Source organism: Pezoporus occidentalis, unplaced genomic scaffold (genome assembly GCF_034315485.1).
Source record: "Pezoporus occidentalis ecotype Australia unplaced genomic scaffold, CSIRO_AGI_Poc_V1 ctg176, whole genome shotgun sequence".
Classification (NCBI taxonomy): domain Eukaryota; kingdom Metazoa; phylum Chordata; class Aves; order Psittaciformes; family Psittacidae; genus Pezoporus; species Pezoporus occidentalis.
In genome coordinates, this window is record NW_026913596.1 from 1381534 (window position 1) to 1402021 (window position 20488).

At 42.9% G+C, this 20488-nt stretch overlaps 1 protein-coding gene across 2 annotated transcripts; it reads left to right on the top strand.

The window, feature by feature from the left end:
• PANK4 (pantothenate kinase 4 (inactive)) lies at nt 1-20459 on the top strand. Of its 2 annotated transcripts, XM_062614586.1 has the most exons (19): nt 5-240; nt 2528-2610; nt 2962-3170; nt 5116-5299; nt 5810-5902; nt 7053-7206; nt 8104-8285; nt 9766-9847; nt 10935-11035; nt 12876-13031; nt 13795-13907; nt 14411-14498; nt 15319-15470; nt 16297-16352; nt 16896-16945; nt 18202-18309; nt 18756-18856; nt 19304-19372; nt 19928-20459. In XM_062614586.1, the coding sequence occupies exons 1-19, from the start codon at nt 36-38 to the stop codon at nt 20139-20141; spliced, it is 2400 nt and encodes a 799-aa protein (XP_062470570.1). In that variant the 5' UTR covers nt 5-35; the 3' UTR covers nt 20142-20459. The 2 variants fall into 2 exon arrangements, 1 of the variants encoding a protein (XP_062470570.1); XR_009964043.1 differs by lacking the exons at nt 19304-19372; nt 19928-20459 and having other exon boundaries at nt 1-240; nt 18239-18309.
• Nucleotides 20460-20488: the final 29 nt, after the last annotated feature.

Here is a 20488-nt window from a genome sequence, read left to right on the forward strand (position 1 = left end):
GGCGCCTGCCGGCTCGCGCCTCATCTGCATAATCTATGCGGCGGTCTCGTTATCATGCAAATGTATGCGCATACATTTGCATACCGATGAGGCCGGGCGAGGAGTGGGTCGCGTTCAAAATGGCGGAGCGGGGCGGGCGAGGTAGCGGCGGTCACGGCAGTTTGGACAAGAGCATCACCCTCCCGCCAGACGAAATCTTCCGCAACCTGGAGAACGCCAAGCGCTTTGCCATAGACATCGGTAACCGGGCCGGGAGCGGCGGGTGGGGGGCGATGGTCGAGGAACGGGCGGCGGCTCTCGCCCGCTGAGGGGACTCACCGGGCCGGGCGGCCCGCGGGCGCGGGGCACGCTGGGAGATGGAGTCCTCTGAGGCGGACGGTTTGGTGCTGGTAGCGGCGGGCGAACTACAGCTACCGGCGGGCAGCGCGGCGAGCGGGGGGCGCGGGGCACGACGGGACCGGGAGTCCCGGCGGGCCGTGGCGGTATGGCGGAGGCGCGGAGCGGCACTACAAGGCCCAGCATGCCGGCCGGCGGCGGGGTAGGGGCAGCCGCGGCTGTCCTTGGCGGCCCCGGCGGGCCGGGCCGGCCGCCCTGGCGGAACAGCGTACTGTCGTGTCAGAAGGGTAACGGGGCCTGGAGGCCGGCGGGCCGGTGCGGACCCCCTGGTAGCTGGCCGCGGCGAGCAGGGCCCGTCCCCCGCTCCTCCGTGCTCCCGGAACACACCTTGAAGAAGGAGCTGGCAAAGCAGGAGGGGAGCGGGTTGGGACTGCAACAGCCGTTGTCTGTACTTGCGCCCTCAGTCACCCCTTGAAACACCCCATGTCCTGTACACAACCGGAGAACAGTATTCCTGGTGTACAACAGCCTGCACCAAGGGACAGCTGGAGTACTGCACATCCAAGTGACACCTGAGCACGGCAGCAGGGAGCTGGGCTGCGGTGGCGGCTGGCCTGGGCACCCTGGGCTAAGCCTGTTAAGGAGTAGGGATTAGCATTCATTCTGTGGAGAGCGGCAAAGCCAGGTCAGATTCACACCTTTCGCTTCCATTTTATACTTACTAGGTTAGTGGAACTATTTACTAAGAAAACCAGGCAAGTGCTTTTCAGCCACAGTACACTGGTACTACTGCCAGCCTCCATTAGTCCTCGGATTAATGTTGCTCTGGGTGGTGGAGACTTACTGTATAGTGAGAAGAATATATGCACCATAATACACAGTCTTGCATCACAAGTCCACCAGGTCCTTCAGAAGATACTTGTTTCATGCCTGATAAAATAACAGCTGGATTTGGTCCTTTCTGGGGATCAGAGTGGAATTAGAGTTGTGGGATTAGTTACAAAGCCTAGTCACATCTCTCAGCTGGTGTTGCAAAGGTATTTAAATGCTCAAAAACTAGGAGAGGAAGGGGAGGAAGTGTAAAGCTGTGCTTTACATACCATTTACCTGGTGATAAATTACTGATGCACATGCGTCATTCTCAGTGTTGTGCAGTGAGACATTCCAGCACAAGCTCCAGAATTCCTTTAGAAGGTTTGGAAGGAAGTTTTTTCCTCATAGGGCAGAGCTATTAAATTCAGTTTTCTTAAAAACCAAGCTAATAAAATAAGAAAACCCTCACCTTCAAGCAACAAGCTAGAATAGAGTTTACATTTTGTTAACCAGTAACTTTAATGCATTGGCTAGTACACTGATGTAAGGTCAGGAAAGCTTTGCTGCTTTTGATGCTTTGAGTGTCTGTCAGTGATCACTAAGTTGACCTCACTTAAATTTTGCTGGAGAAAGCCCCCAGAAGGCAACAACTTGTGTTTATTTGAGCACCATGCAAGAGCTGAGAGTACTGTTGCAGGCAAAGCTATAAGCACAATCTGATTGTTAACATGCCCATGCTGCATTTCTTGATGACGTTTGTTTATAAGGCAGAGCATTGGGCTGCTGAATTTACTCATCATGTTAAGTTATTTACTGGTGGGACTTCAATTTTAACCCAGTGGTTGGTCATAATTACTTCCTGTCTTGTACAAAGCATGTTCTACAAGATGTGTGGTAAACTTGCTGAAAGGGGTGACATGCCAAAGACTTGGCAAGAGACAAGTAATGCACACAGACTTAAATTCAACTACACATTAGGCCTGTAACAACAAGAGATACTGACCACCTGACTGCCTTGTGCTCCTGTTCCAAGAGCAGGGTTGCCAAGTTAGAACTGACCCTCTGTACAGATAAGGGTGGTTATGGTCTGCAGCCCAGGGTATTTTTAATGCAGAGTTAAAATTAAGGGCTTCTCTCCAACAAAGAAAAAAGCAGAGCTTTTTTCTATAGAAAGTGCATTCAGAATTAACCATGCCAGATCAGTTTCTAGACCAGGGTTCTTTGGCTCGCTGCATTTTGCATTTAGCTTAATTATATCTGGCTTTAACTGATGAGATCTTAAAAACCAAGAACCCTTAGATAAAGCAAACGTACATAAATTATACTGTTTGCTCTGAGGTGAGACATTAATCATAATCTGTCATCTTCTTATTGACAGGTGGCTCATTAACCAAATTGGCTTATTATTCAACTGTGCAGCACAAAGTGGCTAGAGTGAGATCCTTTGATCATTCTGGAAAGGTGAGAACTTTATCATTCATCAGTTGCATGGGGTTGAATCATGTGAGTGAAGTACTGGACTGGCTTCTCACAGTAGAATACAAGTTTCATCTGAAACTCATCTAGTAACTTGTCCTGTATGAAGCTTTATCTAGAACTTTCTTATCGTTTAAGGATGCTCTTTGTAATGTCTGTTATTCAGCTTAAGGAGAATTAATATCGTTGAAAGAGCTTGGGATGTTACGTTTTTAATAGCATTAACAGTTTCAAGACAAAGGAAGCACAGAAATTTATGTTCAGAAATTCAGCATAACCTTGTTTCTCAAGGAAGGCTTCTGAATGATCTATAATAAACTCTTTTCTCTCTTAAAGGACATAGAAAATGAACCTTTGTATGAAATAACTGTTCAGGAGGAAATTACAGCTCGACTTCACTTCATTAAATTTGAAAACACTTATATTGAAACCTGCCTAGATTTCATCAAAGACCATCTTGTCAATACAGAGACAAAAGTCATCAAAGCTACAGGTGGTGGTGCCTATAAATTCAAAGATCTTATTGAAAAGAAATTGGGTTTGAAGTAAGTAAAACTATTTAAACTTAGTTACAGGAGTGTATAATTTCTTTGAGTTTTTAGAAGGCTAACTTGCCACTTTGCCCATCCACCCTCAGAAGCCACCCATGCCACAAGATAGCACTATCATGAGCTGACACAGCAGAGATGCAGGCATAGAGCCAACAGGCAGGAGCACAGGGTTCAGGAGAAAGCAAAAACAAGAAAGCAAGGTCTTATCACAGCTTTTTTTCTAGAAAGGATCCATTTTTAAGTTACATTAATCTATTCTGATTACAGTTTTTAGTTCTCACCTCTCAACTTAGCAGCACTTCAGTGATAGTATCCTGACTATAAGGAGCATGCTTTGGACATACTGTTAGACTCTAATGGAGCAGAGCTCCAAATGCACAAAACTGACAATGGTATATAAAACAGAGTCATATTGGAAATCAAGTAGTTGGTAATTTCATTAGTAACAAGAATTTTCACTGGGAATCCTTGATCCATTACTGTGTTTAAGTGTGTCAGACCTTCTACTTAAATTTTAAGAAGAAATCCACTTGACAACTATTACTACAAACCAAAATATTATTAGTAGACACTTTTTTTCCTGATATACCTAATCTCTGTAATTGCCTAAGCTCTCAAGCATTCCAAAAGCCTCTAACATTTTTCTGTGCATGCTCAGAAGTAATTAATATCATACAGCAACTTATTGCATAGCTCCTATATAAACTTCATGCAGAAGCATAGGCTTGCAGGAGACTAAAGGGCAGTCTCATGAATCTACAGCCTCATAAAGTTACAGTTACACACATCTTTATCAAACACCACAAGCTAAAAAGATACTGTGGGTACAGATAAAAATATCATTATAATTTATACCAATGTTAAACATACCTGATGTTACTGCTGAGAACTCCAAGGCTCCTCTCCCACTGCAGTTCCATAAGGCACTGTGGTCATCTTCTTTTATACTACTTTTCCAAATTACTTTCTTGTCCTGATAGGCAGGATTCTGTTAACTCTTTTTCAAACCAGCCTACATCAGTACCTTACTGGCTGGTGCTAATCAAGTCAAGGAGGCAATTCCCACTTCTCATGTGGGGCACCTGGTCTTTGTTTCTTTGGTTTTTACTTGATCATGACATACTTAATTGGTCCACAGGCCCAAAAAGCAGCACCTTCTCCATCCTGACAAACATTCTGTATTAGTTGACGACGTGTATATCTGTGCTTGGTTTGTGTTCTCAACTTGTGATATTTCATGTGAGAAATTTACCATAAATCAGTAACAATATATAAGATATAGAAGTTTACAGAAGTCAGTGTTAGCTGGCTTAACTACATCATTCACCTTATTGAAATTATGTATCATATTCCCAAGCTCCATATTCAGGATATATACTGTTGTGAATCCTATTATTCTTGTAAGAAATCTTTTTTTTCTGTGTTTATCAATCCCAATAGTAAGCCCCTCACAGTCACTTCAGTCTGTCACAGACAAGTGCTGAAATGTTTTTTCCTCTATTGAGAAGGAAGAGGAAGAGTGATAGAAAAGTATTCCGTGTTAGGAAATTTTGTTAGGCTACTTTCCAGATTAGTTTCCTGACCTACTTTGTTGCAGGGGTGCACATATGCTTGTGCTAACACCAGCACCCTAAAGAGGCGGTGTAAACAGGCAAACAAGGGAGCAGGATTATTTTTAATGACAGCACGATTAATGTAAGATTAAAGTTACCGTGTAACTCCAGTCTAACTTTGGCCCGTGTGTACTGGCATAGAGGATGAACATCAGAACATATGCAGAAGTAGGTTTCATGTTTTAAGAGAGCTGGACTTGCCATGCAGTGTGGGTTACTATCTCCTGTTCTTAAAGCCTTTAAAAACTATTGTTCTAAAAGCAAACTTCCTTGTCAGTAGGGCTGTGACATTTATGTAAGGGGTTTTTTCTTCCCTTTCCCCTCAGAGTAGATAAAGAAGATGTAATGACCTGTCTAATTAAAGGATGCAACTTTGTGCTAAGGAACATACCCCATGAAGTGTTTGCATACCAGAAAGATTCAGATACAGAATTCCGATTTCAGACGAATGACCCAAACATTTTTCCTTATTTACTGGTGAATATTGGCTCTGGGGTTTCTATAGTGAAGGTGAGTAGTTGCTAAAATGTTTTATTGTAGAATTTGATAAAGGTGATCTGAAGCATCTTGCTTTTTTTAGAGCAGTAGTTGTTTCTAATAATGCTTAGAAAGAAAATTTCTCATTTTCCCTTTCTTACAGAGTTATGAATGCTTTTTCACTCACTCCCATAGTTTCTTTTTAATCACATGTAATTTGGTGTTTAAAGAAGTTGTTATATTAACTGATAAGGACAAAGGCTGTCAGATCAAAGTGATTTTTAATACTGGTTTGGTTTGATACACTATGGAGGGGACCAAGTTTTATGTCTGTATTTAGGGTTATTGGCCAAGAATTAAATACAAACATTTCAGGAACTGCTTAGGGTATGAGGAACATGCACTTCTCACCTGATAGTTACACAGTTAAAGAGTTCCACCTACACGAATTCCACTGTTCAAAAAACCCATGTGTTCTCATATGTAACTGTGTATGTAGTTAAAATAGGACTTTCTAGAAAATCTGCCTTGTTTTATTAACAGGTAGAAACAGAAGACAAATTTGAATGGATTGGAGGGAGCTCAATTGGAGGTGGAACCTTCTGGGGTCTTGGAGCACTGCTTACAAAAACAAAGGTATCAAAGTGTCAGTTTTAAGGGATGTGGGATTAAATGAGATGCTAAGAGGAAGCTGGAAATGTTAGAATGACAGTAGGGAGAAATAATTATTTTAAAATAGGTTTCTGTGGGAAACCAGAAGTCTAACATTGGAGTACTAAAAAAATGAAAAAAAATTATGTGTCTCTTGGCGTGTTTCACTTTTTATTCGAAGATTTGCTCTCCTGGTGCAGAAACAGAGCAGGCAGCTCTGCAGTGCTCAGGACAATTTCAGTACTCTCCATAGGTGCTTGTGGTCCCACACTGTTAGATAACAAGGCTGAGTCCTTGACTTATGTTCAAAGGAATCTTTAAGTGCAAAAAGATACTAGTAGAATGTAGGGCCAAAAATGATAAGGTGATCATTAGTGGCAAAATAATTATCCTGCTTGGGCTTGTCTGCAAGGATGAGCACTGTTTGTAGTGCGGAGAATAGCCTCCTCAAAGTGGCCTGTCAATTTTCTATGCTCTTATTCAACATGAAATGCCCACCTAGTTCCTTCCACATGGTCTGCAGAAGAAAAGCAGAGAACACCCAATTACTGTAAAATATCTGGGAACAGAGAGGAGGAATTCTACCTCTCTGTTTCACACTATGGTTTCAGGGGTTCATCACTTCAATCCCAGTTGGTGATGTGCCAGAATAAGGCCTGGTTTAGTACTGTTCTGCCTAACTCAGCTCTTAAATCATGCTGCTTTTTCCTGTCTTAAAGATTCATGTGGTTTAAATAGGTGTTCCTAAATGTCAGCAGTGTACAGAAAGCTAAAGTTACATATGCATCAAATAAGAAAATGTCAAAGGGAAGACCCATACTTGCAATAATTTGTTTGGTGCTTTTAAAAGTTAATCTTAGAACATGATAATGTGTGCTCTTAATGCTTCCTGATTTTGTAGAAGAGGACAGTTATGCTTTTCATCATTAAAGGAGCTTCGCTTAAGACCAGTCTGTCTGATAAGATATGGACTTAATTACTATTAGGAATAAGGCACCCTTTGCTGCCAGACTGATTCTAAGACAAGCCCAAACCCCCAGTTTTGGTCAGTAAAGATGCTGCAGAACTCTGGGTTTATGGGCAAGGTTCTCTGTCTGTCCAGGAAAGCTGGAGTAACTCTGCCTTTCATCCTCAGAAATTTGATGAATTGCTGCAACTTGCTTCCAAGGGACAGCACACAAATGTAGATATGCTGGTGAAAGATGTATATGGAGGAGCCTACCAGACCCTGGGCCTAAGTGGAAATCTGATTGCTAGCAGCTTCGGGAAATCTACTACAGCTGATAAAGGTATCAGTGTATAAAAGATCTACTCAAGATTTGGTATAGATTAATTACTTTATATTTCCTGGATTTGCTGCTTGTGCTAGGTTCAACACTTAAATGGATGGAAAAACAGTTGCCAGCTTCATCAGCATAAACATACCTTGCCTTAGCCATTTCCCTGTGCTTGGCTGAGAGGGGACTTGGAGCACTGCTTGTGTTGCTCAGTTACTTGGAGTCATCGTTCAAAACTAATAAGGAGAAGAAATGCCACCATCTCCTCTGGCCCTTGGGAATCTGCTGTTCATAATGATCTAACAAGTAGAGCTGGAAAATAACCACCACTCCTTTCCATCATCTTCCCTACATGTGTTTTGCCTGCACAATATTTTATTTGCTAAATCACATTTCAGTTTCGGATTGCATAATTTTAGGCAAACAAGAAAAATAGTTCTCTAGTTAGCCTACTGGGAATTCATTCCTGTGGGAAATACATGTGCTTTCTTGGTCCAGAAAAGGACCCATGGCAGTGATTTACTGTCATTTGCAATTTTATTTGCATTATTATTTGCTGCAGCGCATCTCAGGTCAAGCTGGATGGATGAACCATCATCTGTGGTTCCTAGAGAGAAGAAATGGAGTTCTTGCCATTGCTGTTGGCCTTTCAAGCAGGTTTCTTTCAAGCAATGTTTAACAGAGGCTTAGAGTCTTACATGGTATCTTCACTCAAATATAAACTCCTTGTTGTTTGAAGTACTTTTTAGTAAGAGATGTTTTGGGGATGTGAGCACCTTTCCATACCCATAGAGACTGGTCGCACTGGATATTTTTTCCTCCACCTGTGGGCTGTCTGTTAGAGAAGCACAGTCTACCTGAGGATTCTTCATCTGTGTTTCAATTAGTTTACTATTTCTTTCCTTTAAGAATTTTCCAAAGAAGATATGGCAAAAAGTTTACTACATATGATCAGCAATGACATTGGTCAGCTCGCATGCCTCTACGCCAAACTCCATAACTTAGAGAAGATATATTTTGGAGGATTCTTTATTCGAGGTCACCCTGTTACTATGCGCACAATAACCTACAGTATCAACTTCTTCTCCAAGGTAATGAAGCAGAGATTTTCCTGATAGCAAAGTCACAATTTTAGTTATTTTTCTAGGTTGTTGGGGGACTTTAGTAAGTGGAATTACACATAAAGTAAGCTTAGAGGTCTGCTGGTTAGGTAGGCAAGTAGGGCTATAAAGATCTGTTGTGGGAGGGGTAAAATCAATGTGAAATGTCTGGGAGTTCTGTCTGGCCTCTCTTTCTCTCCCTCCCTCTCCCTCTTTATTATTAGTTTTTGATTGACAGTCTGTCTTGTAGCTGCCAAGTAATGAGTTTTCACTATTCTCTTCATAGCTAACATTGTTATTCAATTCCTCTTGCTGACTTGCATCTATTTCTTTTCACCCCCTAGGCTATGCAATGTGGGATAGTTCTGCTGAGATAGTTAGTATCAGTGTGGTGGGTTTGTTGTTTGTTGTTCAAAAATACCCAAAACCCCCAGAACAAATGAGCCCTAGTTCTTTACAGGTTTTGAAGATGTGGAAAATGCTGAAGATTTTTCACTAGAAAAACTGTCCAGAAGCTCACTTAGTGGTTCTTACAGGGAGATTAGTTCTGCACTTTTGTAATTTGATAGAATAGGCAGGACCATTTTTTTTCTCTTCTCAATGCTTTGGGCAAGAGACTCCTGTATGCTGCTTTCACCCCCCTTTATTTTGCCATTGTGGTCCCTTTCTGTAAAACTGTTGGGTTTCGAGAAAACTATTGCAAAACTGCAGCTTTAGATTCTTGTAAGAATAGCTTCATCTATTTAGTGATTCACATCGCAGTCTCTCCAGGAATTGTAGCTGACCTCAGTGTTAGCTGTTGTTACAGCGGCTGCTGCAGATGTAGCTGGCTCTCCTGTACAGAAAGCAATGTCTCACCCAGCCCTGCCTAGGAAAGCTAAGGGACCCTGCTGCTAGGATGGAGGGTGTTCTTATTCTCCCTAACATTCACGTATTATATTAACAATTAAATGAATTTGATGGGGGAAATGCTTGTCTATGGATAATATACAGTGTCCGCATGTTGTCGAACAGCAGTGTAACGAAACCAAGGTAATGAACAATGTCTCAAATGTGTACAGTGCACAGTGGCACACACTTAGGTTGGTGACCTAGAAATCAGATGACCTGATATTGCCAGCCTGTTTAAGCAAGAGGATTTGAATATTCATGGCGTGATGCAGTGGTCTTTTCTAGTGAAGGCACTGGCTTCCCTCTGCTTCTGTGGTTGTGCAGGCGTAGAATACACACCACTTCTGCATGTATTTTTTTCCCAGCTGTTTAATAACTGTGGAATGATGTTTGTAAGCAGTTCCTCCTGAAGCTGTGTTTCAGAAGCACCATTAAAGTTACTGAATGTATTAGAATATAGCACAAATTAATATTACCATCTTTTAGTTGTTTCTATTAAATTTAAGTGTAAAACTAGTGACAAAGAAGTACATATTAGCCAGCAGGGACCATCCAATTGCAATGTTTCATATTGTGGCAGGGAGAGGTTCAGGCATTGTTCCTGAGACATGAAGGCTACCTGGGAGCCATTGGGGCATTTTTAAAAGGAGCTGAACAAGACAGTAAGTACAGCACTGCTCTGTTCTGTATATGCTGTGTTCTGAAATGTCAGTGTAATGTCCAAGTTTCTCTTAAGAGGCTGCATGTAAGTTTTTGCCCAAATAAATACCTTTGACACTAATAAACACAGATGCTGGGCTTTGGTTTTATATATTCTGGCAGGGACATCTTAATTTCTCACCGTTTCTCCTGCTCAGCTTTGAGAAGCCAGCAGGATTTCTGCAGAGAGCGCTCATAACTAAATCAAGTTGGGGAAATGTTGTTTCTGAGAACTTTCCTCCTCTTTAAGAGGCCAGCTTCTGAATTCAGTTAATGCACTGAAGAAGACTGTGTTCCTTTGAGAGAGAAAAGCCTCACACATTTATGAAGGATGAGACACTTCTGTCCAGCATTCTTTGGGTGTAGGGTGCTTTGGTTGAATTCTGCCATTTGTCTTTTCTTTATTTCTTGCTGATGCACAAGCAAGCCAGTAAGTATATTAGTTAGAATGGAACATAGAGAGGTTGTTAATGGTACTTAGTAAGTATCAAGTATACCTTAGAATTATGGATGTGGAATAATTTTCATACCCATTTTGTAGATATGGGCAAGGAACCAGCTACTGAGGAATTACAGACGTTGCTTTTGCAGCATATACTGTACATCTCAAGTTGATTAAACTTATTTCTAAAAACTTTTTAGAAGTAACTTTAGTGTTTGTGTGGAACTTACATTGTGCTTTAGTGGTTACATTTTGTTAATACTGGATCTAGATTTAGAAACAAGAAATCATGATTAGCAATAGGGCTTTGAAGGCATGCTGGTTATAGCCCTTAATGGCAAGGGAAGGGGGTTAAAAAAAGACTGATTTTACAGCTGTTGTCTTATGTCTCATTCAGATTGAAGCTCTTCAGAGCTAGGTAATTCACTGAGTGGTTGAAATGTTTCTTTAGAGGGTTGGAGGGGAAATTGTTTACTTACAAAGACAAGGGAAGATGGCTTTGGTAGTGAGGCACCTTCTCTGAAGGGATGCTAGCTCTAGACTCGCTCATGGGAGTATTCTCAGTTTTATTTTCAGATTATGTGTGTCTCTGTCTTTCTCTTTTCTAGATCCAAATCAGTATAGCTGGGGAGAGAATTACGCTGGGAGTTCTGGTCTTATGAGCACATCCCCTGATGTTTACCCTATGCAGAGAACAAGGAGTGGTACAGTATGTGGTTGTCTTTTCTAGAACTAAGTGCTTTCTCTTAGTAATGGTTATTTGAAAACAGATGATTATTCTCAAGCTGGTTGCTTCCTGCCACTGGGGCTCCTTCTTACCAAAAAAGTGATTAATATGGTGTCTAGTATTGTATGATGTTGTCTTGTGTGATGGTTTGTTGTAATGTCTCATAAAAACAGATGTTGGCTGCTACTTTGTCTTGGTGTCCTTCACCGAAGTGGGGTGGGGGGAACATTCATCTCTTACTGTTTCTCTGAAGTAGCTGAAATATTGTGCTTCAGAATTTTGAATTCGATGTTCCCCTGTCTTTAAGCAGCTTTTATTTACTTCCTATGAGAAGAGAGATATATAATTGGACAGAAGAGTATGAGCCCAGTCATCTCTTAAACACACTGACAATACAGTAATTCCGATTGCACAGTGAAACTGGCATCCAGTAAGCACCCAGAAAATACCTTCAGGTTCTTAAACTATTCTAATACTTCATCTACTGAAGTGCTTTTGAAAGGAACTAGAATAGTGGAGCTCATTGTTTTACTGTGTTACTAGTCTGCATGTCAGTGTTTTTCATGTCAAGTTTGCTTAAATCTCCTCAACCAATGATTTATCTCTTTCCAGTTTTCAGGAATTGGTTTCCTCGCTATAGGGAATGGGGTGGGAGAAGCAGGTCTTGGCTTTGGTTCATTGTTTTCTGTTAGTTGCTCAGCTTTTTTAGGCCTGAAGACGAGGTGCAGAGCTCTTACTGAATGGTTTCCCATATAAGTCCACTATGAGCTGCAGATGATGGATTTTGTGGGTTGTGCCTGTATGTAAAAACGTCGAGTTCTCAGCTCTGCCATAACTGAAATTGGGTTAATAAATTTGTGGATTGCAAGTGTGACCAAAAAATAACACCCCCATCCTTCTTAATGAGAACATGTATTACAGATTTTAAAAGCATTTATGCAGAGGTAATGATCTGTTGTTTGTCAAGCCTTTACTCTGTGAGAGATGATATTTTTTCATGCTGGCAATGGTACAAGAGTGTCAAACCAGCTGTAATGTGCTGTCCACAGCTGCCCCATTTTGAATTCTTCTATTGCTTGGCACTCACTTTGTTCACATAAAGTGGGATCTCTTTGCAACAGTCACAGTTCACTAATGTCTACTTTCCAGCAGTTGAATTAATACTGAAGACACTTGTTCTGTAACAGCCACTTTAGTGTGTGTGCACAAAGACCTGTCACTTTGTGGGCTTTAATCTTTACTTAGGCTGAGTGTTTCTGTTGGCAGATGCGATGTGATTAGGTAGTTGTATAAAGTACAGATAAACGTGCTCAGGTTTTTTCAGGTGCAAGAAATAAGGCACACTTTCGTGTGTAACGACGCATATTTCACATTAAATTAATCTGTGTCCTTAGAAATCTGATCCCAAGCATTGTTTTCACAAGACATGAGGAAACGTTTTGGGGACTTACCAGGACTCTGAAAGGGAAGTTGTGAAGCAACATAGCAGCATTCCTTTACAAATAATCCTGTGCTCAGCTCTTTGTGCTCCTTGAACTTGATAGCCCAGCAGATCTGGGGAGGAAGGGAAGGAAAATAATAATAAACTAGAGGGCCTATAGTAAGTTTTCAGCCTGAAGCTTTGATAATCTCCATCTGCAGGATGGGCACAGATAAATAATCCATGCAGGGGAGTGGATTATTTATGGTGACATAAAGTTGTCTACAAACTTGTCACTCTCAGCTGTGGATGGACGGACTTCTGTAGCCCTTGTACAAGTAAATCTGTTATGAGTCTATTTTTGAGTAAGTCCTAATAAATCTCTTTCATTTTTCCACCTAGTTTGACATGCTTGAAATGGATAGGTTGGAGAGACCGCTTGTGAACCTGCCGCTGTTGAAAGACCCATCAACCTATATTCCAGACACTGTTGACCTCACAGATGATGCCATGGCCAGAAAATATTGGCTCACCTGCTTTGAGGAGTCCCTGGATGGGGTAAATATCACAAACAGTCATATGTGTGAGTGACACAAATATTTAGTACATAAATCTTCTGTGGACCAGCATGTTAACCCTGCAAAATGCACCTGCTGCGTCGAACCTATTGTGTAAAGGTTTGTATTCTCTGGTGGTGCTTTTAAAACATCTCTCTTAATGACACTTACCACCTCTTCATACAGAGCTGGCAAGCAGGATGGTCAGGCCATCAAAGGCCAGAAAGGCCAAGTGTTAGGGCCTTGGCCCTAATCAGGCATGAGGTATTGCTTCTGCATTGTAAAACCGATTCAGTCAGTGCCTGCTGGTATTTAAGAGCTCTTTATGCTTAATAAACAAATCCAAATCAGAAACTTCATGAGTGAGTATCAGGAGGAAAAGGGCTGGGAAAAACCCATACTGCAGTAAAGAGAAAGACACAGTGGGTTAATGCAGACTGTTAAATTCCTGCCTGTTTCTCCTTTTATGTGTGTGTGCATGTTATTTTTTCCCTCCCTCATGTAAGTAAGTTGTGTTTAATTTCTGAAAGTACAGTCTTGAAAATGAAGCTGAAATCCTTTGGGAAGACAGGAGGTATTTAAAATTAACTATTCTTTGGTGGCTGGAATAAAGGAAAGCTGGAAGATGCTGTGTGGGAGGGACATAGATAGATGCAGGCACTGAAGAGCAGATGGAGGGGTTATTTCTCAGGCTAAACTTCAGATCAGTTACATGGAGGAAGAATTCATGTGGTAACTTGTGTCTTGCCTCGTTTCCCTGCCAGGTGGCAAAGCGTGCTGCAGCCAGCCAGCCAGACTCCATGGATGCTCTGGAGAGAGCCGAAAAGTTCCGGCAGAAGTACTGGAACAAGCTGCAGACACTCAGGCAGCAGCCCTTGTAAGTGTCTCTGTGTTCCCTTTTCATCACTTGCTGTTTGTTTCGAGCAGAGCAAACTAAAAGCTAACGAAAAACTAACTAAAAGCTGCTTAGGTTACAAAGCAGAGCAGGCTGAAGACTGGGTAGGCCGAAGGCTTTAACAAGGTGATGTGCCAAACATCAGGTCCTCTGCACAGAACTTTTGGGTCTCGTATATTGGAATGTAATGGGAAAATTAGATGGGTTTATATTTAAAAATTTATTATTTAAAATTGCTACCTGCTTATTGAACATGGCAGCATGTTAATGCCAGTGTCCAGCTTTGCTCTGAACATCTTCCCGCTCTGTATTTAAGTGACCTGTACAGCAGATTTGCCACTTAGAGGCAGTGTTTAGCACGTGTGGAATGTAAAGACTTTCAAGTGCTTGTGTGATGTGCAGTGACTTATGGAGGAAAGAGAAGAGTTTTCTTTCTGTACAAGTAGTTGATCTCTTTTTTTTTCCCCCCTTCTCCCCTTTTAAAGTGCGTATGGTACCTTAACAGTTAGAAGCCTTCTGGATACAAGGGAACACTGTTTAAATGAGTTCAATTTTCCGGATCCCTATTCAAAGGTAAGTTGTTCCTGCTTTACAGGGCGGACAACATCCAAGTTCAAGACACTTTTTCCATACTCTGAAGCTTTGTGTAAGTCATGGCTTGGGGTGGGGGGGTCGATAACTGGCTACCTTGCAACAGCTTTAATCAGTTGGTGGTTGTCGCTGAGGAGAAGCAATGGTAATGGGATATAATACCCTGGACTGTCAACATGCGCATGGGGAGGGTAACACTAACCATAAAAATTACCAGCTTCCATTGTCTGATACTTCTGAGAAAAGAATTGGTGTTGAGTGTGTGGTGTCTGTGTCAGCTACCAGTGTAACCAGCTCCTCCCCGAGGAGGTCTTCCCATCAGTTTAGAACTGGGGAAGCTGGGAAGATAACTGGCTGTGTAACCCTGATCCCACTGGAGGAAAAATTCAGGAGCTTTTTAACATCTGGGATGATGAAACTCTTGATGCAGAAATCAGAGATCTCCAGTGTTTGTGAGCCAGGCAGTGCTGAGCCTGCTCGTGGTAATTACCTGGGTTTGATGGGTCATGGCCCTGCAAAAGTCCCTCTATGTGCCCACTCTCCAGTCCCCAACCTGCTCGAGATCTGTTGCACCTGAACTTCTTAAGCAAAGTAATTCTTGGGCTGCACTAACAAAGCTTTTTGTTAGAATCCCAGGAAACCTTTTTCTTGATACCAAGCGTGCTGATAACAGTAACTTGTTGGTCCATTAGAGGCCAAGAACGTAGAGGAGAATGCTTGAGCGTGGTCTTGGCACCGAGACAACCAGTAATGGGTAGTAAGTTCTTGTCTATAAATCCAGTGTTTCATGTCTTTCTTACAGATAAAGCAGAAAGAAAATGGCATAGCCTTAAAATGTTTCCACAGCGTAATCGAGTCTTTGGATTCATTAGACTGGGAGGAGAGGCAGTTTGCTCTGGTGAAAGGACTTCTTGCGGGGAATGTCTTTGACTGGGGAGCAAAAGCAGTCTCAGAGTAGGTGTTCAATGTTTCAAAATGTTTTAAAAGTACCCTTTAAGATTCAGAATATCCAATTGTTCTTTTTTCTGTAGAGAATTAAGTGCAGCAATCTAACTGTAGCTTGTATTAAACCTGCATCAGGTGTTGGCTGTTTCTTTACAAGCATTGTGTGAGGAATCTCACTTCTAGAACTTTCTTTTGGGGGGCTGATAGTACAGATCTAAGTCTCTAAGGAAGGAACTGACAGATACTGAGTTAAATGTCATTTAGTGCTGGATTCAAGGAACTTCATGAGACTGAACTGACAAGCAGTGCCCACATGCTGTAATATTGGTACTGACATCTTAGAACCAAGTCACCTCACTGTGGAAGTCCTCCTCACCACCCACATGTCTGGGGCTACTTTACTATCAGTTCCTGGCAGTACCTTTGAAAACCTGGGTCTGGTTATTCTAATCCCTTTTTGTGCCACACGGTACAGCTTCAAAAACTCTTGTAGTTCAGCCTTCAGAGGAGACTGTGTCACTGAGACTTTAGCCCATGACCCCATTTTATGGTGGGCTGCAGACCAAAAGGTGTCTTTTGTGCCTGTAGTCTAGTGCCTGCAAACATCTGGGTGTTAAATTAGAGTTCTTATGCCAAAAGAAACCAGCTTCAGTAATATACATCTGAGCCTTCGGTTTTTAACCCAAGCACAAAGTATCTGTTTCTCACTCACTGGACCTGTCTACACTCCCCATTATAACCAGTCAGATTGCTGACCACCTGCTAAGGAAACATTTGAGCTATACTTGAGATGAAGCTGCTTAACTGCATACCCTTTATTTCCCCTCTGATGCAGCGTTCTGGAATCTGAGCCACAGTTTGGATTTGAAGAAGCCAAGTCAAAACTACAAGGTAAAGGGAGATGTGTGGTGGTGGCTGGCACTGGATGTTGTGTGCCCGGGTTTATTGTGGCAGTTCTGCTGCCCAGGTGGCAGGAAACCTCAGTGCTCGCTGGGGTGACCTGGAGCACAGGCTGCAGTTTGAGTGGAACGTTCCCATCTGTGTGCCAAAGGAACTGCAATCTGAAAAGCTCTCCTTGAACCAAGGCCTGAGCTGCACAGATACTCAGAATGTCTTTGCTATTTTCATAACTGTTCTAACCCACTCGGGGAGGTAGTGTCCTGGGAGGCACAACACTGTCCATCTGGGATGGATCCTCACACAGCCAACCTGCCTGACTTCATTGCTTTGTTAGGAAAAGCCCCTTTCAAGACTGCTCAAGTTGGGCTCTTCCCTGAATTCAGAGCTCTGGAATTCTTTGTTTAATGTTCAGAAGCCTGAGCTCAGCTGCTTTAATGTTTAAACACCTGGAAAGAGCCACCTCCTGCTTTTCATAGCATGCAGAATTCCTCTTTGCCTGAAAGCCACACTAACATGATCTTGTCTATGACACAGAACGTCCCTGGCTACAAGATTCCTACAACCAGTGGCTGGAGCGACTGAAGGTATGACCCACAATCGTTACTAACCATGAGTAATTAAATACATTCATCATAAACCCACCTTATTAATCTTGGGCTTTAACAGAACCCTCTTCAGACAACTCAGAATACATTCTGGTAACCCAGTACCAGGAACTCAGCAGCCATACCATAAAGAAAGGAATAAAACAGATTAGTCTGACGCTTCATCACTTACCAAGTTTCTTAGCTGTATTCCTTCAGGTTCTACAGAGTTTGGGACCCAGCTGCTCCCAGAGCTGTTCCACAGGAAGCACGTTGTACCCCTGCTTTATAAAGACATTTATTTCTATACATCTAGACCCAAAACTTTGAACACTGGGCCCAAAGGTAACATTTGGCTTGTTACTCTGGCTGAGTAGCCAGCCTAAAACCAACAGTAATGTAGGAGCTTGCTGAAGGCAATTAACTTGCCAATTAGCAAAACCCTTTCTGCCCCGTGATCTCTATTGCAGCTTCGTTAGGGTTAATTGAAAAGCTTTTGTGTCTGTGTAAATCCCTGTGGGCAATGGGAGCCAAAGCTTTGCTGTGAGTGGATTATTCAGACTCCTTACATCTTAAACCAGAACCTGTCAGCTCCTCCCTTGTGAGAACCCGTGACAGCTGAGGAGTGCCAGGCACTGTCCTGACAGTGCTTTGTTAAGAATGAAGTGTTGTTCACTATGAAGTTTCTGCTGCTGGTGTGAACTGGAGGGAGCCGAGTTTATAACGTCAGATTGAGAACTGATGGAAAGGTTAACGGAGGAGAGGGAATCTCTTTGCATTTTAGGATGTCACTGCCCCCAGCAGCACATCCTGCCCTTTCCTGGCAGGGGGAATCCTGTCACCCTACAGCAGGGTAGCTTAAAATGGCCACCGAGGTAGGTGCACCCCGATGACCACCACATCACACCAGCAGCTGCTGCTCCTCCTCCAGCCTCCAAGGATGCTCCTGTTCAGAGCTGCTGTCTTTAATTCCAGTACAGGTTATATGAATGGAGGTTGAAGGGCCTCTCAAAGAAATCAGAGTTACTGAAGGCTGCTTTAAATTACTGTGCAAAGACACCACTAGGGAACTTAATTTCCCCTGAGACTGAGGGTGTGGTGTTCTGATGAGTTGTGCTGCTGCTAGAGAACCAAAATGGCCAAGTGTTTGAGGCTATAAAATGTGGGGTCTTAAAGTGAGTAGTTGTAAATAACACAGACTGTGCACTGAAATGAGCTGTGAACTCAACCCTGAATACGTTGGTTTTCTCTTTCAGGAGGGTCCCCCTCATAAATGTGCCTTAATTTTCGCAGATAACAGTGGAATAGACATAATTTTAGGAGTCTTTCCTTTTGTCAGAGAGCTCCTTTCTAGAGGGACAGAGGTGAGTGGGTTTCATTGTGAATTCACCGTGTAACAGAGCTTTGGTAATTGCCAACTATCCACCTGCAGTACTCTTGACCAGACTGGCTCCTGGCATCAAAACTGGGACTAATCCCTACCCCTGGAACTCCAAAGCCTACAAGAAAGCTGGAGAGGGGCTTTGGACAAGGGCCTGTAGGGACAGGCCAAGGGGAATGGCTTTATCCTGCCTGAGGGGAGACTGAGATGAGCTCTTAGGCAGAAGCTCTTCCCTGTGAGGGTGCTGAGGGTTGTAAGTCCCAAAATAGCAGTTAACTGAGGGAGAATGAGCTCTGGGCCTCCTGCCTTCCTCTTCGCGTTTCCTCTTCTGTACAGTAAGTCAGGGCACGATGACTTAAACAGACAAGCAGCTCTGCCACCACACGTACACTGCATTAACCAGTGGACTCTTCTGGACCCTTACCTCAGGTTATACTGGCCTGTAACTCTGGCCCTGCCCTGAACGATGTCACCTACAGCGAATCCCTGATCGTGACTGAGCGGATAGCAGCAATGGATCCCATCATTCAGTAAGCACATTCCCAGCCTTCATTGTGTATTGAACAGTACAGGGAAGGGAAAAGCAAGTTCCTTGTTACATATTTAGCTGTGTTTATTTGTGTCTGGAATCTGGAAGCCAGGGCAGGACTTGTACTTTCATTAAGGTGAACAATTTACAGATCAGATCTTTATTAACAACCCATAATTGTATTTCTTTTCTGTGTCTTCCCTGATGAGCACTTGAGCTGGTAAAACATGAAGCTGTGTTAGAAAGAACAGAGGCAAATGCAGAGATGTCACATACAGAGTAGCCCTGTGGAGGATACGCAGCCGACCAAATAAGCCTTTTGTGGAAGGAAGTGTTGTGTTCCCTGCTGGAACCCTAGCAGGGAAAAAGCCTTTGCAGTTGTTGTCATGGGTTTAGTACCAGATTTCCATGACGTTTAATGGTTTTGTCTTTGTCTTTCTTCTTCAAGATCTGCCCTGAAGGAGGAAAAGCTGCTCTTGGTTCAGACGGGTTCGAGTTCTCCGTGCCTAGATCTCAGGTATGTTGGCAAAGTCCCCATCTGTTCTTTGTCTCCATCAGCTGCAGAACGTTCCAAGACTCAGCACTGGAGGATCTCAGCCACCTTTTCCGATAGGAATCACCTCCAGACAACCAGTAACATTGCTTAGTCTGGATTTACAGACTTGTGGTCCTGATCAGCCCTTCCTCATTGTTGGGTGTCTGCTTTATCATGGTGTGTTGAGCAGTGACACGTGGCCATGGTCGGGAGCAGCTCAGTTAAATCCGGCGCATGACCAGGAAATCCCTTTGAGCACAGGCAGCGTTCCATGTTGTTAACCTGGTTATTGTCAATTCAGTTCTCCGGGGGAACAGAACTTCCCTGTGTGTTTCCTGGGAAATCCCAAGTGTGCTGGGGATGGAGCTCTAAAACTACGATTCAGTCTCATTGCCTTTAAGAGTTCCTGTTGATTGGCATCAGTAATTCCAGCTGAAAAGCCGTATCCCACCCATTGTATGTCCAGAGCCCCTAGAACCACCCGTCTCTCACTTGCGGCACGCGTAAGGTCTGTTCCTAACCAGAGCTCTCCTTCAGCCGACTGGACAAAGGCTTGGCTGTGCTGGTGCGGGAGCGCAAGACAGACCTGGTCATCATCGAGGGCATGGGCCGTGCCATCCACACCAACTACTACGCGGCTTTCAAGTGCGAGAGCCTCAAGCTGGCTGTGATCAAGAACTCGTGGCTCGCTGACCGCCTGGGGGGGAAGATCTTCAGCGTCATCTTTAAGTACGAAGTGCCGTGTCAATGATGGGGGCTGGCCCGCAGCGCCGCGGCGGCAGCAGCACGGACTTGCACTAGTTTTACTTCAACTGTAAAGAATGTATTTTTATTACAACAGGGAAAAGAGTTCATAGGAAATTCCGTATTTATATTGTGCTTTTGTGACTTAAAAAGCAACAATATGATTCACTCTATCGTATCCACCCCCAAATATATATATATGTATATCACTCATTGTTTATTTTGGTAAGTGTTTATTTTCATGCTGCAGTATTTGTGATGGAAAGATTTTATTTTTTTGTTCTGTGAGACATTCATATAGAAATATATTTAAATGTCAACAAAACCTTTTTTTATACATCTCTGCCTACTCTG

What these genes read in the sequence shown, in the direction of transcription:
- PANK4 (XM_062614586.1), top strand. Translation starts at nt 36, where the DNA reads ATGCGGCGGTCTCGTTATCATGCAAATGTATGCGCATACATTTGCATA. An exon ending in CCTTTGATCATTCTGGAAAG is followed by an intron (nt 2,611 to 2,961) that starts GTGAGAACTTTA and finishes TCTCTCTTAAAG; the next exon opens with GACATAGAAAATGAACCTTT. An exon ending in TCTCCGTGCCTAGATCTCAG is followed by an intron (nt 19,373 to 19,927) that starts GTATGTTGGCAA and finishes GCTCTCCTTCAG; the next exon opens with CCGACTGGACAAAGGCTTGG.